Below are 15,102 nucleotides of genomic sequence, written 5' to 3' on the forward strand. Positions count from 1 at the left end.
CCCCCACCTCCTTCTTCCCTCCCCACCTCCCTCTCCCCCACCTTTCTCCCTCCCTTGCTCCCTCCCACCTCTCCCCCCCCCTCCCTACCTCCCCCCCCTCTAACACCACACTTTTGTCTGTCCGTTTTTTGAAAATAAAAAAATGACAATCATAAACTCTGGTTAGAACATTCCGGGAAAACAGATGCAAAATAAAGCCTCGGTCACGAAACGAGACCCAGGGTGTTGGCAACGGGTCGGGTTTGTTCGGGGAAGCGGGGGGGGGGGGGTAAGGGGAAGCGGGGGGTGGGGGTCTCGACAGGGCTGAGCAGCGGTGGGTGACATGCAGCCACATTAACACTGTAACACGATCAAAGGTAGAAAATCAGCAGCTCCACCACTTGTGCTCTCCAGCTCACACTGCGCGTGTTCACACCACAGCTACACCTACAGGGGGGGGGGGAGAGAGACTGTGTTACTACATGGTGTGGGGGGTGGGGGGGGGGGGCTGTGTGCATCCCATCTCTTCCAGCTGCTGACTCCCAACGCCACCACCCGTCGCCTCCACTTGACTGGGACTGTGTTATTACATGGCGTGAGGGGCAAGTTGTTGTTGGCAGTGGGGGGGGGGCTGCATATGGAGGATTGCGGCCCAACCTCCCCTCCCCCCCCCCCCACTCCCACACCAGGACGTACTGGAGGTTCAGTCCGAACTGTGAGCTCCAAGCGGCAGTCACGGGAGGAGGGGGAATGGGGCTCAACCCCATCACCTCCCAACCCTGAGGTGAGAGCAACTGAGCCCTTGACATGAAGAAGGCTGATCACGGATTCTCTGTCGCTCTCCCCTCCCCCCACCCCTCGCTGCACGGCGCTCGGGGTAGACACACTCTCTGTACCTGATGGATCTGTGGAGGCATCTCATCCTCGGAGCCCTCCTCGGGCACAGTCTCAGGGTGCCGTGGGACCCCCCCATCCTCCGTCCAGCCCCCCATCGGCAGCCGAGAGTAACGAGAAGCCGGACGCTGCGAGCCCGACAGCTCTGTCAACGAACAATAATCATTATTATAATAATAATCCTTGCATTTGATATAGCGCTTTTCACGTCGAGAGGACGTCCCAAAGCGCTTCACAGAACACACTGTAAAGTGAATTGACTGTATATTTGTGGGCGAACGCGGCAGCCAATGGCGCACAGCAATGTCCCACAAAGCGTTGTAGATTGAAAATGACCCAATTTATTATTGTTTTTTTGGAGGGATTATTATTAGGCGTTATAATAATAACAGTAAAGATAATAACAATAATTATTATAACAACAATAATAATAATTTATAATAATAATGACGACAATAATACTAACAACAATAATAATACTATCACTACTAATAATAATCCTTGCATTTGATACAGCGCCTTATCATTCCCTTGAGACGTCTCAAAGCGCTTCACGGGATACGCTGTGATGTAGTGACTGAATGAATGATGGAGTGACTGAAGCTCCCTCTCACCGGCTGATCTCCACGGCGTGTCTGACGAGGTGACGGTGACCTCCTGGCAGGCGGTGGCCGAGTCGGTGCCGGACATAGTGGGGTAGCTGGCTGAGCGGGGCACATTGCCGGGCGAGACGCGCACCGTGCCCGGCTCCTCGTGGGCGCTCTCCCCGCTGTCGTCGCTGTCCTGCCGGTGCCACATGTGCCGGGATGGCTCGGCTCGCGTTTGCTGCTTGTGGTGCTGGGGACACAACAACAACAACAGCAGCAGCATCAACAGCAGCAGCATTTACACAGCGGCCCTCGCAAGGGGCAGGTCTCGCTCGGAGCGCCCGACAGTAGCGGAGCCTGAAGCCGAGCCGGGGGGAGGGCGGTGACCCGGAAACAGGGTCGAAGAGGAAGGATTTCAGTTGGTAACTAAAAGTGGGGAAGGAGGGGAGGCGAGGGAGGGATTGCGGGAGAGTTTACAGGGCGTAGCGGCTGAAAGCGCGGACACCAATGGCGGAGAGAGGGGGGCTCGAGGGACAAGCAGGAGGCCAGAGTCAGAAGGTTGTGGGTTCAAGCCCCAATTTGGGAATTGGAATCACATTGTCTAAGCTGACGCTCCAATACAGGCTGGGTGGGATGGGAGGAGACCGAGGCCGGGGGTGGGGTGAGGAGACGAGGCGAGTGGGGGCGGGGGGAGAGATGACGCGGGGGGGGGAGACTAGGTGGTGGGGAGTAAGATGAGGAGTGGGGAGGGAGGGAGCGAGAGAGGCCTTACCTCGTGCATGTAGAGCGCGTGCAGACTCATTTCGGTGGAGGCGTATTCAGACAGGATCAGGCTCTGGAGCTGACCTTCCCACACGCTGCTGCCTGAGCTGACTGTCCTGGCGTCAGTGCTACAGACACAGAGAGAGAGAGAGAGACTCAAAACACATACCCAACAAACAGTAAATCACCCAAGGACGTCCCAAGACGCTGGACAGACAGGAATGTTGACCCGAGCTGGGGGTCGGGATCAGGAGGGTGAGGGGTAGGAGGATGACCGAAGGCGCGGTCGAAGAGGAGGGTCTTGAGACAGGTTTTGAATGGAGGCGAGGGAGGGGGCGAGGCGAAGGGACTGTGAGGTGCAGTTTCAGAGGGAAAGGGCAGAGAGGCTGAAGGCCTGACCGCCAATGGCGGGGCAGGACAGAGCGGGGGTGGGGGCACGGAGGAGGCTGGAGCTCGCTGAGCGGAAGATGGCGTTGAGGATTAAATGATAAAACTATAAAACCAAGAAAGACACAGGACACGTAACAACCACAGAGAGTTAACAACAACAACAACAACAACAGGCCCTGAGGCCGGGGACAGATCCACTCACCCTGAGCCAGCCATGCGGCTCCTCACTGCCTGGGTGGAGCCCTCGCCACGCAGCATGGAGGTGTGGAAGCTGGAGGGGAAGTTCTGGCTGCCCTGTAACGGGGAGAAGGACCTCAGGGCCCCCGTGGCTGGCTCCGAGGCTGCTCGCGAAGCCCCCATGTCTCGTCCCAAGTGGAACGCCAATGAGGGGGGGCCGGCGATGATGTTGGCAATCAGACTGTGTGGCTGGGTGGGTGGGTGTGGCAGGGGGGGAAACAGAGAGAATTATTTATTTTTTGTCATAAACGCGCCCCGGAATCGAACCGGAGTCATTTCGCTTGCGAGGCGAGTGCTGTAACCGCTGAGCTACAGGGCTCTACACCTCGGGCCAGGTCAGCACCGTGCCACAAGGCGAGGGAGCGAGTGTGCGGCAGGCGAGCGAGCGAGCGATCTTTCAAGGGAATTGCTGGTGGGATGGACCCGGGAAGGGAACATTCCCAGCGCGGAGCTCCCTCACCTCAGACTCGGACTGCACGGACTGCAGCGACGTGAACATGGTGTTGGGGGGCAGGACGGTCTGGGTGCTGATGGCGGTGGCTGTGTCGCGGTGGACCCTCTCGGTCAGTTGGCTGATGAAGGCCGTGCTCTCCTGGGGAGGCTGCCACTTGGGGTTGGTGATGGCGAAGTGCATGAGAGACAGCTCCGTCTTGCCGTCCTCCGCCTGCTGGTAGATGGAGGCCTCGGTCTTGCCGGCCGACAGCCACTGGCGAGGGGCGGAGAGAGAGATCAGTGAGGCATCGCCGCACTGCTTTACACCATCATCACAATCCACCCCCCCAACACCCCCCCCCCACCACACACCCCCCACACCTTCCAACCACTCCAGTCTGGCACCCACCCCCTTCCCCTACCCCAACACAGCCCACCCACCCAATGCCCAACCCCCTTGCAGCCTTCACACGAGGTAGCGTTTTATATACACGGCCTGAACAGGGCACAGACAGGAAGAGAGTGAGATTTAATGCCCCTTCCAAACAAGACAGCATCTCCCGACAATGTGGCGCTCTCTCTCTCTCTCTCCTCCCCCCACCCCACAGCGCTGAGCTGGAGCATCAGCCTGGACCGTGAACTCAGAGCCTCCGACACAAGAGCAGAACCCACAACCTCTTGACCAAGAAGTGAAAGTGCCTGAGCCAAACTGAAGAGGAGGGGAGCGAAGAGTAGAGGGTGGGGCGGGGGTGGGGAAGAGTAGAGGAGGGAGAAGATTAGCGGACGAGGCGAGCGAGGGTCTTACTGCAGGGTGGCCGTGCTGTCTGACATCCATCTGGGCAAACGAGCAGGTGTCTCCGACCCCCACCACCTCCACGGTGAAGTTCCGGAAGAAGTCGATGATCTCGAGCGATTTTCTCCTCAGGCAGAAGATCAGGATGAAGGGGGTGACGATGGGGCTCAGCAGTTCCTCCAAGATAAACATCTGGGGGGTACGGGAGAGGCCGCTGATCATTCCCACCTCATCTCAAATCATCATCATCATAATAATAATCCTCACATTATACAGCGCCTTATCACATCGTTGGGACGTCTCAAAGCGCTTCACAGGACACACTGTAAAGAACATCAGAACTTAACAATCTGCTGGCGAAGGAAGACCGAGGTCCATCTCATTCGCCTTCTACCATCCTGGCAGTCGCTTGATATGTCGTGTCCCAAACTATACACTGTTATCCCCCAGATATTAAAGTGTAGTGACTGTGTGTTTTGTGAAAGGTGGAAGGCGAAAGGCGGCAGCCAATTGCGCACAGCGGAGTCCCACACGCAGCCGTGAAATGAGTGACCAAATTTTATTTGGGGGGGGGATTTTTGGCCAGGACACCGGGAGAGAGAGAGAGAAACTCCCTTCTCTTTTTATCAGTTTAGACTGTGTGAGGTCGGGTCCTAACTTGGGTCCCCTCTTGGCACCTGCCCACTTCTGGTCCAGCCTGAGTGGGGGGTGGGGGGCTCGTCAGGGCATCCTCACCCCTGAACGGCAGATGGACCTGTCAGTCAAGGCAACGGCTCTCTCGTCTGATGAGTGTTGTCCAGCACCGCCCCCCACCCCACCCACCACCCACGCAAGAATATCCCCTGCTTACAGCTTTGTACTGGAACAGCTGAGCAAACTGGTCGCGGGTCTCGTAGCGGTGGGCATTGCCCAGCCAGTGATCGGGCATATAGTGGATGTGAGACAGGATGACTTTCAGCAGCTGCTCGGGGCAGAACACCATGTCCTTGTCCGGGATGAAACATCTGACAGCGGGACAAACAAAGATAGATTCACGTCAACATCATCACGAGGTCAGCCAAGTATCACTTACTGCTGCTCCCACAACCCAAACTGGGTTATTCGGTTACCGACAGCTCAACAACAACAACCTGCACTTATATAGCGCCCTCCACCCAGGGCAGCATCTCAGAGCTTAACAATGGCACAGCCTGACTCCGAGCCGGGTGGGTGGGGGTGGGGGGCTGGGGGGCGGCAGGTGGTGAAACGCTTTCAGGCGGGACTTGAAAAAGGGGAGAGAGGGGCCAAGGCGGAGGGGTTGAAGGTTGAGGGACAGCGTTCCAGAGTTTTGGGGCGTAGTGGCTGAAAGCGCGACCTCCGATGGTGGGGCGGAGGGCGCGAGGGATGAGCAGGAGCCGGTGCCAGTCGAGCTGAGGTGCCGGGTGCTGGATTGGGGAGTGAGGAGGCCGGAGATGGAGGGACCAGGGAGTGAAGGGATTTGAACACAAGAGTGAGAGGATCTTGAAGTCGATCAGTTTGGTTATGGGGAGCCCGGGCCAGAACTGCTGAGATGTGGGGACGGAGTTTCCACTACAGTTTCCACTACAGGACACCCCCACACACACTGGAGCTCTCTACTCCAACCCCATTCCCTGCTCTCTCTCACTCTCTCTCCCCATCGTGTCTGTGCTGGGGCTCGCTCCCCCACTGAAAAAAAACAGGCGGGGGGTGGGAGGGGGTCAACAGGACTTTGTGAACACCCTGTGTACGGTTTCCGCACATATCAGAACCCCACAACTCGGTAGACAGAGCGCAGCGCACCCCTGGGCGGTGCTGACCTGCAGACGGTGATGCACACCCCCAGGAGGGTGATGGTGGTCAACACGTGCTCCACGGCCAACACGTCCTCGTCGTAGATGGTGAGAGCGATGAGCACAGCCAGGATGGAGCCCGCGAAGAAGGCCACGTTCTTGGCGATGACGGTGAGCAGCGGCGAGAGGAAGCAGTTCATGTACTTGGAGGCCGCCTTGTAGCCCTTGCTGAGCCGCGAGTGCAGCTCGTGATCCAGCTCGTTAAAGTGCCGCAGGTAACAGCGTCCGTACAGCGACCAGCACCGGGCCCCCAGGCTCCCCGGCTCCCGCTTGATCACCTCCGTGTAGCTGAAGAAGGCGTAGAGGATCTGCCAGATCAGGATGATGGGGCAGAGCAGCAGGTTGGCGATGCCGATCCACAGGATGCGAGAGCTCAGTTTGTCGGCCAGCTCCAGCCGGCTGCCCCCGCGCTTGTACTCCGTCTTCAAGCTCCACTCGTTCTCGAACAGCGACCCCGGCCCCCACAGGAAGATCAGCTCGAAGTTGTACTTGAGCCCCCTGGTGTAGAAGACCACCTCACCCAGCAGCGGCAGGTGGAAGCGGATGGGCAGCAGGGACTTGTTGACCATGGCCACCGTGTAGTTCTTGTAGCGGAGGATGCGGTGGTAGATGTCCAGTTCGGTCAGCTCCTTCTTGTGGATGCAGATCTGATGTTCCTTCTGGATCTCAATGATCCGCGCCTCCACCTCCTGCCAACTGAAGTAGGGCAGGTCCGCCTGACACAGCAATATTATAAGTATTAATAATAATCCTTACATTTGATACAGCGCCTCATTATGCCACTGAGAAACCTCAAAGCGCATTGCTTTTGGAGGGATTATTATCCCCGGAAAGCGATTTATTTGGGGTATCGTTGGGGCTCAAAGCCTCAACCTCCTGCTCCGAGCACAAGCAGCTGAGACCACTGTAACACTGCCGCGCTCACCCAGCCTATTCTGTTTAATTCACCCTCCACTCCATCTCTCCCCCACCCCCGGCATCTCTCTCCCGCCCACTGAGGGCGTGGGTTACTCACCATGCGGATCTGCAGGGCGTTGATGTAGAAGGAGCGGATCTCCCAGTAGCAGCAGACACTGTAGATGAATTTGATGAGGCGATGCAGCCAGAATATACCAGCAATCAGCAGGATAAAGATGATGAAGACATTGTGTTGGATCCTGAGAGAGACGAAAGCAGCTGTCAATCCCAGGCTCCACAGCACAGCCACACGTCCGGCCCACATAACAATAATAATAACGGTAATAATCCCGGCATTTAACCCAGCGCCTTATCACGTCGCTGAGACGTCTCAAAAAGCTTCACAGGATAAACTGCAAAGTGTAGTGACTGTGCATTTTGTGGGCTAAACGCGGCAGCCAATAGAGCTCAGCAGTGCCCCACAAACAGCCGTGGGTTGAGTGACCGCATTGTTATTATTTTTTTGGAGGGATTATTACCCCAGAAAAGCGTTTCCCCCAATCGACTAACAACAACAGCAACAAAATTTACATTTGTAAAGCGCCTTTCACGATGGGAGGATGTCCCAAGGCGCTGGACAGACAGACCCGAGCTGGGGTTCGGGGTGGGGGAGGGTGGATTGAAGGTGGGGAAGCAACCAGGTTCCTACATACTGCTAAGCAAAAGGATCTGAGACGCGTGGAGTAAGGAAACTTGCCTAAGGGATGTGAGGGGAGGGAGCCAGAATACTGGATTCAAAAAATTGATCTTAGTAACACAGGGAGAGTAGTAGAGGCTCAGTGAGCCGAACGGTGTCTTTTCTGTGTTATCCTAACCTCCTGCCCACCCTGCCCAACCCCCCCACACTCACTACACTCACAGACACGCATTACGCTACACACACACACACACTACACACACAGACAAACACAGACACACCGGGCTGTAGATACAGAAGTGCCCACGGACCACTTACTTGGCAGTGCAGGCCTGTGGGGCCAGGAAAGCATCCGGCAGAGTGACTTTCACAGTCTCGTGTCCCCGCTGCGTGTGGTTGATCATTTTGTTGGCAAACAGGATGTCATAGTCCACGCAGTTCACCAGGAACGTGGTGAAGGCCACGACGAACAGAAATTGCCTGCCAGAGAGAGAGAGAGAGAGACAGTGTAAGTGAGTGATGGAGAAAGAGTGAGAGGAAGTGAGAGTGCGAGTATAAGAAAGAATGAAAGAGAGTGAGTGAGAAGGTGAGTGAGCGAGAGAGAGAGAGAGCGTGAGAGAAAGTGAGTGAGAGAGAGTGAGACAGCAAGAGAAAGAAAAACCGGGAGTGTGAGTAAGTGATAAGAGAGTGAGAGAAAGAGAGTGAGAGAGAGCTCCACCGCTTGTCCTCTCTGATCAGGAGGAGGAGACTATGAGTTGAACAAGGACGGGTGACTTACACCAGCTCGAAGAGCTCAGTCAGCAACATGCAGGTGAAGCCGTTCTTCTGGTGCAGATGGTAGATGTTCAGTCTGGGTTAAGGCACGGCAACAACAACTCTTCGGCCGTGCTTACGGTCAGTTTCCTCGCCACTCCCACCCTACCCCCCCACCTCCCCTCAACTAGGGTTGTGCTCCGCCACTATCAAGCGCTCTGGGACGCTGCCCTGTGTGAGGAGCGCTGCGTAAGTACAAATTGTTGTTGTTGACGTATCCCACACTAACAAGTCTCAGCGATTAGCTTCACGCCCATCAGTGCTTTGTATTCACAACAACTTGTGTTTATACATACTTCACACGGCTTAATCCAACATCTCGGAGGCTTGCTGTCTGCTCCAGCTCCTTCCTCCCCTCAAACAGCTTTTGCTATTAGATTTTCACCAACTCCAAAAGGGCAGAGGGTAGGGGTGCCCACCAGGACTCAACCCACAGCCTGTCAGTCCTCTGACCCTCATCACCCACAGCTCACAGCTAACTGCAACAACACACACATGGTACATGGTACACATACGCTCATACGTGGTACATGCCAGGGCCATGGTACTCAGTCAGACATTGTATACACGTGGGACACGGTACACACACTCACATCATACACACACTCACACACAGGCCACAATACACCCTCACACACAGTACACCCGCTAACCACACACTCGCTCACTGCAAAAGGATATCCTGGTGAAGAAGAGGTCGAGGTTTTCGATGTGATGCCATTGCGCTGGAAATGAAAGGGACAGAGTGAGAGGTTACACATGGGATAGTCAAACCCTTCAGACTGGGGAGACAGGTGTGAGGAGCCAGACCGACAGGGAGGGAGGTGAGGAGACCTGTGGAGCGCACAGTCCATAGGTTTGTGTGCACGTCGTTCTCCCCCACTCTCTAAGCGTTTCTCTCTCTTACCTTCGCTGCCCATTTCTCTCTTCCCCTCTCTCCGCTCGTCTCAACTCCACGCCTCTCCCTCTGCGCATCACTCTATCTCCCTGCGTGTCTCCCTCCCTCCCCCTTCGCCTGTCTATGCATCTCTCTTTCTCCCCCTATTTGTGCTCCTCTCCTTCCCCCTATCCCCCCCACTCTGTGGGTCTCTCTGTTGTCTCTCTCCCTCTCCCCGCAGGCGTGCCCCCGGAGCTCACATTTGCTGCCCTCAGCGATATGGACCAGAAGGTCCTCCTCGCCCGGGGGAGAGTCGCTGTAGGAGGCCTCCAGCCGCTGGTAATCTGTGGTGAAGTGAGCCATCCTCTACTCTTCCATCCTTCCTCGACTCTCAGCACCTGCCAGACACACACACACAGCATCAGCACCTGTCACATACACACACAGCAACAGCACCTGCCACACACACACCATCAGTGTTGTGGAATAAAACCAGCACCTGCCACACACACACACACAGCATCAGCACCTGCCACACACATACAAGATAACATTTGTATAGTGCCTTTCACATCTGGAGGACGTCCCAAGGTGCTGAAACATACAGCATCAGCACCTACCAGACACACACACACACAGCATCAGCACCTGCCAGACACATACACGCACCATCATCAGCAGCAGAAGCTTCCAAACCCCCACCCTTCCCCATGTACACCCCCCACCCTGGGGGCCAATCAGGCACTCCACAACACAGCCGTCCGGTCACATTTACTATTCCTTAGTGGTTAGTGCGGTCGCCTCGCAAGCGAGAGGACCTGGGTTCGATTGATTCCCGGGCGGGTCAGGGCGAAACCTGAGGCAAGTTTCCTTACTCCACACTCACGCCTCTGTTTACCAGCGGTAAGTAGGAACCCGGTGGTTAGTCGATTGGTGAATCGCTTTCCGGAGGTAATAATGCCTCCAAAAAATAATAATAATAATTTGGTTACTCAATCCACACAGTTGGCTGCCGCATTTCGCCCACGAAATACAGTCACTCCACATTGTTATTATTATTATAGTATGTTCTGTGAAGCCCTTTGAGACGTCTCGAAGACTTGATAAGACGCTATATCAAATGCAAGCGATTGTTGTTATTATTCCCCCGTTCCCAGACTTTCTATCAGGCTGCTTGCAAGACCACTGGGAACAGAGAGAAAGCAACTGCATGTGCCTGGGACGAGTTGTTTGTTCCAGCTCTGGCTCTCTGACCTCTGGCTGGACCACGCTGCTGGGATCAAAGACTGATCATCCTACTCAGCATTACATTGTAATTGTCCATTGTAAAGGCAGCTCCACTGTGTCTCTAACCCTGACCTGGGAGTGTGGACACACAGTGTAGAGGAGCTTTACTGTGTCTCTAACCCTGACCTGGGAGTGTGGACACACAGTGTAGAGGAGCTTTACTGTGTCTCTAACCCTGACCTGGGAGTGTGGACACACAGTGTAGAGGAGCTTTACTGTGTCTCTAACCCTGACCCTGGGAGTGTGGACACACAGTGTAGAGGAGCTTTACTGTGCAACAGCTGGAAGGTGTAAGTGTTGTGATATCAGCTAAGGACAGAGCAGTGATCCTCTCCAGTCACATGCCGCTGTTGGCACTCACCGCTCTTGGCTCAGGCACTGAGATGGCCTCTGGAGAGATGTTCAGGAGAGCCTCACCTCTTTAGTAGTAAACATTCCAATGACATGAAGTGCCGCGGACCTTAGTGTTTGGTACCGTAGTTACCATTGTTCTGACGCCCGGTCACCAGCCGGACAAACCCGCAGCGATGACTACAGTCAATACACTGTACTGTATATTCTGTGATTCGCTTTGAATCGTCTCAACAACGTGATGAGGCGCTGTATCAAATGTGAGGATTATTATTATTATTAAATCCCACCTAACAGCCTACCTGTTCCACTGGTCACCTTCCCCCCGCCCTCCTCCCCCACCCACCTTGCTCGCGCCTCTGTGCCCCGCTCGGAGATGCTGTCCTGCGTGCAGGGCGCTGTGTAAATGTAAGTTGTTGTTGTTACTGCCCCACACCAGCTCACCTTAAACACCAGAGCACAGACCTGCTCCACCACACGTCACAGGCACAGCGAAGGCAATTCTGTTATAACAGTCTCTGTTGGGTCCCTGAAAGTGACAGAAATCATCAGATTAGGTCCCGTAACGGAAACAAAATCTGGTCTCTCAATCCACGACTGTTTGTGAGGACGTCGCTGTGCACAATTGGCTGTCGCACTTCACTCACAAAATACAGTCACTGCACTTTACATATATGCTGTGAAGCGCTTTGAGACGTCTCAACGACGTGATAAGGCGCTATATCAAATGCGAGGATTATTATTGTTGTTAAGATCTTTCTTTTTCTTTCTCCCTCCCCCGCCCCTCCCTCTCTCTCTTTCGCCCTCCCTTTCTGTCTGTCTCTCTTTTTCCCTTCCTCGAACCCTCCCTTTTGTGGAATATTCTAAAGGATTCCCTGGGGAGTCTCCTGACAAGACAGCTCCCTGTAATTATGATTAAACTCGGATTATTCAAATGTGGACTATGACTCCGCACGGTTTCCCAGTTTTTCAAGCGACTGAGAGTTTTGGGAAACAGAAACCGCAAGTCAGAGTCCGGCAGAGTGAGACAGCACTCACTCGGTTGTAAAATTACGACTATAGATCTTAACTCTGCGTGCCCCAGGGAGCTGTCACACTTAATAAGTCTGGTCACACCCTGCAACTCACTCCCTTTAGCTCTGCTGTAAACATTCCCGAGTCAACAATCCTCGCGTGCAACACACGCACTGCACTGCCTGTCGTGTCGGGAGGATGGCTCAAAGCGCTCCCACAGGAGTTGCTCTGAAGCGTACAGAAACACACAGTCACTACACTTCACAGTAAATGCTTGCATTTGATATAGCGCTTTATCACGTCGTTGAGATGTCCAGAAGTGCTTCACAGGATATACTGTGCATTTTGTGGGTGAAACGGGGCAGCCAATTGCACACAGCAGCGTCCCACAGTCGTGGATTGAGAGACCAGATTATTTCGTTATTTGGGAGGGATTATTATCCCCGGAAAGCGATCCGGTAATTGTTTACCAACCGAGTTCCTACTTATTGCTAGGTAAACAGATGCGTGCGGAGTAAGGCAACTTGCCAAAGCTTTCGCCCCGCCTGGGAATCGAACCCAGGTCCTCTCGCTTGCTTGCACGGCAAATGTTTTAACCACTAAACAACAGGACTCCACTTTGGATCTCTGCTTCGATCTCAGAAACGTCACCTGATCCCCCTCACACCCACACACGCTCGCTCGCTCGCTCGCTCACAGAGCACATTCAGGCCTGATTCAAAACACAGTCTCTAGTAATTCTGTTGGACTTTCAATTCCATTATTATCACTCTCTATATACTCCTTGTACACAGGAAAACTATGATGTTTCGCCCACAAAATACAGTTACTACACTTTACAGTATATTCTGTGAAGCATTTTGAGACGTCTTGAAGCCGTGATAAGGCGCTATATCAAATGCAAGGCTTATTATTATTATTAACAGGAGCTCAATCCATTGTGCTCCACCATTTAGCTTTTGAATGCATCAAAGTGCTATAGATCTTTATAGATCCACCTCTCTGACTCTCCCTCTCTCTGTGTAATAACGCTGCCCCATTTCCCTGGGTACAAAAAGGTCTCAGGAATGTACACACATTCTGTATATGTGTCTCTGTATACACTCCTCTCCCCAAATTTGAGGGGCCGGGCGGGCGGGAGGAGTGGGAGGGTGGGGAGATAAAGGGATTGCGGCATTGTCAGAGGTGCCGTCCTTTGGTTGAGGCATTAACCTGACCAGCCATCCTTCAGATAAACTGCCCATTCGCCTTGTAGCAGGTCAGGGGACTTCGTGCACAAATGGCTGCTACGTTTCCCTGCAACAACAGCAACTCGACCAAAATTACTGAAAAGTGTTTCGAGACATTTTGGTGTGATAAGGTGGTATAAAACCCCCCAAGTCATTTCTCTGTCTCTTCACCCTCTTGGCTCTACACATAGGAGCTAATTGAACGTCCTTTTCTCCCAGGCTCTTATCAGTCGCACACACCTAACAGCTCAGCTGATAATCCTCCCGATAACTACGCTTACTCAGGGACACACAGCAAACTCATTTTGCGATGTCACTGAAAATAAAGAGACAATATAAACAGGTATGGCTCAATGGGGTCAATGTGTTAGGAACAGCTCCATCTGCTGTGGTACAAGAACCTCTATATTATAATTATAATAATAATATTAATAATATTAATAAAGCACCTTATCACATAATTGAGACGTCTCAAAGCGCTTCACGGGATACAGGAATAAAGGAACATAGGAAATGGAGGAGGCCATTCACTCCCTCGCGCCTGTTCCGCCATTCTATAAGATCACGGCTAATCTGCACCTCAACTCCAATTACCCGTCTTTTCCCCGTATCCCTCGACACCTTTGACCTAACAAACCTCTGTCCACCTCAGTCTTAAAAATGTGAATACGTTGTAATTTGTCGTGACTGTGTACTTTGTGGCCGAAACGTGGCAGCCAATTGTGCACAGCTGTGTCGTGGATTGAGCGACCGACATGTTTTTTTTTTGAGGGATTATTACCCCCCGGAAAGCGATCCGCCAATCGACTAAACATCCGGGTGCCTACTGACCGCTGGTAAACAGAGGCGCGGGGAGTGAGGAAACTCGCCTCGGGTTAGAACCTGCACGCAGAAAAACGTAACGACATATTTAAGAGAAAACTTGGGGAGAGGGGAATAGAGGAGAACGGGGGCGGGGGGGGGGGCTGTGGAGGCTGGTGTGGAGGGTGCGCACTGGCAAGGAGTAGCTGTGCCTATTTCTGTGTCGTATTATTCTATGTAAGTATGTGAGTCTGGCAGCATCCCAAATGCTCCTGATTTCCATCCAGCGATGGCGCGTTGGGAGGCATTTGTGTGTGTAGGTGGGTATTGGGCAACAGCACGATCGGAGCCCACCTTTTGGGGAGTCAGCGTGACAGGTCTTAGGTATATTGTATTGGAAATACACAGAGACACACAGACCCTCACACACTGTGCCACACAGCACAGTCACACACACACACACACACACCGACAGACACAGGGACACACAAACAGTCTCTCTCACACACACACACAGTGACACACACACATACAGACACACGCGCACACAGTCTCACACACACGCGCGCACACAGCAACTCTGAGCGCACACAGCGATACACAATACACACACAGTGACACACAATGAGACACACACAGTGACACACAATGAGACACACACAGTGACACACAATGAGACACACACAGTGACAGACAGTCTCACACACACAACGACAGACAGTGACACACACACAGTGACAGACACAGTGACAGACACACAGTGACACAAACACAGTGACAGACACAGTGACAGACACAGTGACACACAGTGACAAACAGTGACATACACACAGTGACACACACACAGTGACAGACACACAGTGACACACACACACAGTGACAGACACACAGTGACACAGACACAGTGACACAGACACAGTGATAGTGATACACACAGTGACACACAGTGACACACATACAGTGACACAGACACAGTGACATAGTGATACACACAGTGACACACAGTGACAGACAGTGACAGACACACAGTGACAGACAGTGACACAGACACAGTGACACAGACAGTGACACACAGACAGTGACAGACACACACAGTGACAGACACAGTGACACACACCGTGACACAGGCCTTACCGGCAGTAGCTCGAGCAGCGCAAAAACAAACCCCTGACCGGAGGTGCTGGCCTTGCGGGGCGGAAGTGCGTCACGGAG

The 15,102-nt window shown here is 53.6% G+C and overlaps 1 protein-coding gene across 1 annotated transcript; it reads right to left on the bottom strand.

The window, feature by feature from the left end:
- Positions 1-291: 291 nt before the first annotated feature.
- On the bottom strand, positions 292-15,085 carry atg9a (ATG9 autophagy related 9 homolog A (S. cerevisiae)). The gene is made up of 16 exons (XM_042336277.1): positions 15,025-15,085; positions 11,291-11,375; positions 9,469-9,606; positions 9,013-9,056; positions 8,297-8,361; positions 7,837-7,998; positions 6,940-7,081; positions 5,892-6,640; positions 4,925-5,078; positions 4,087-4,266; positions 3,310-3,555; positions 2,815-3,038; positions 2,233-2,350; positions 1,488-1,710; positions 876-1,018; positions 292-426 (listed from the first exon to the last, which is right to left on the bottom strand). Exons 3-16 carry the CDS (start codon positions 9,569-9,571, stop codon positions 421-423), a joined length of 2,559 nt encoding a protein of 852 aa, XP_042192211.1. The 5' UTR covers positions 9,572-9,606; positions 11,291-11,375; positions 15,025-15,085; the 3' UTR covers positions 292-420.
- Between the last annotated feature and the right edge of the window lie 17 nt (positions 15,086-15,102).

The sequence above is a fragment of the Callorhinchus milii genome, unplaced genomic scaffold (assembly GCF_018977255.1).
Source record: "Callorhinchus milii isolate IMCB2004 unplaced genomic scaffold, IMCB_Cmil_1.0 Scaffold6, whole genome shotgun sequence".
Taxonomy (NCBI): Eukaryota; Metazoa; Chordata; class Chondrichthyes; order Chimaeriformes; family Callorhinchidae; genus Callorhinchus; species Callorhinchus milii.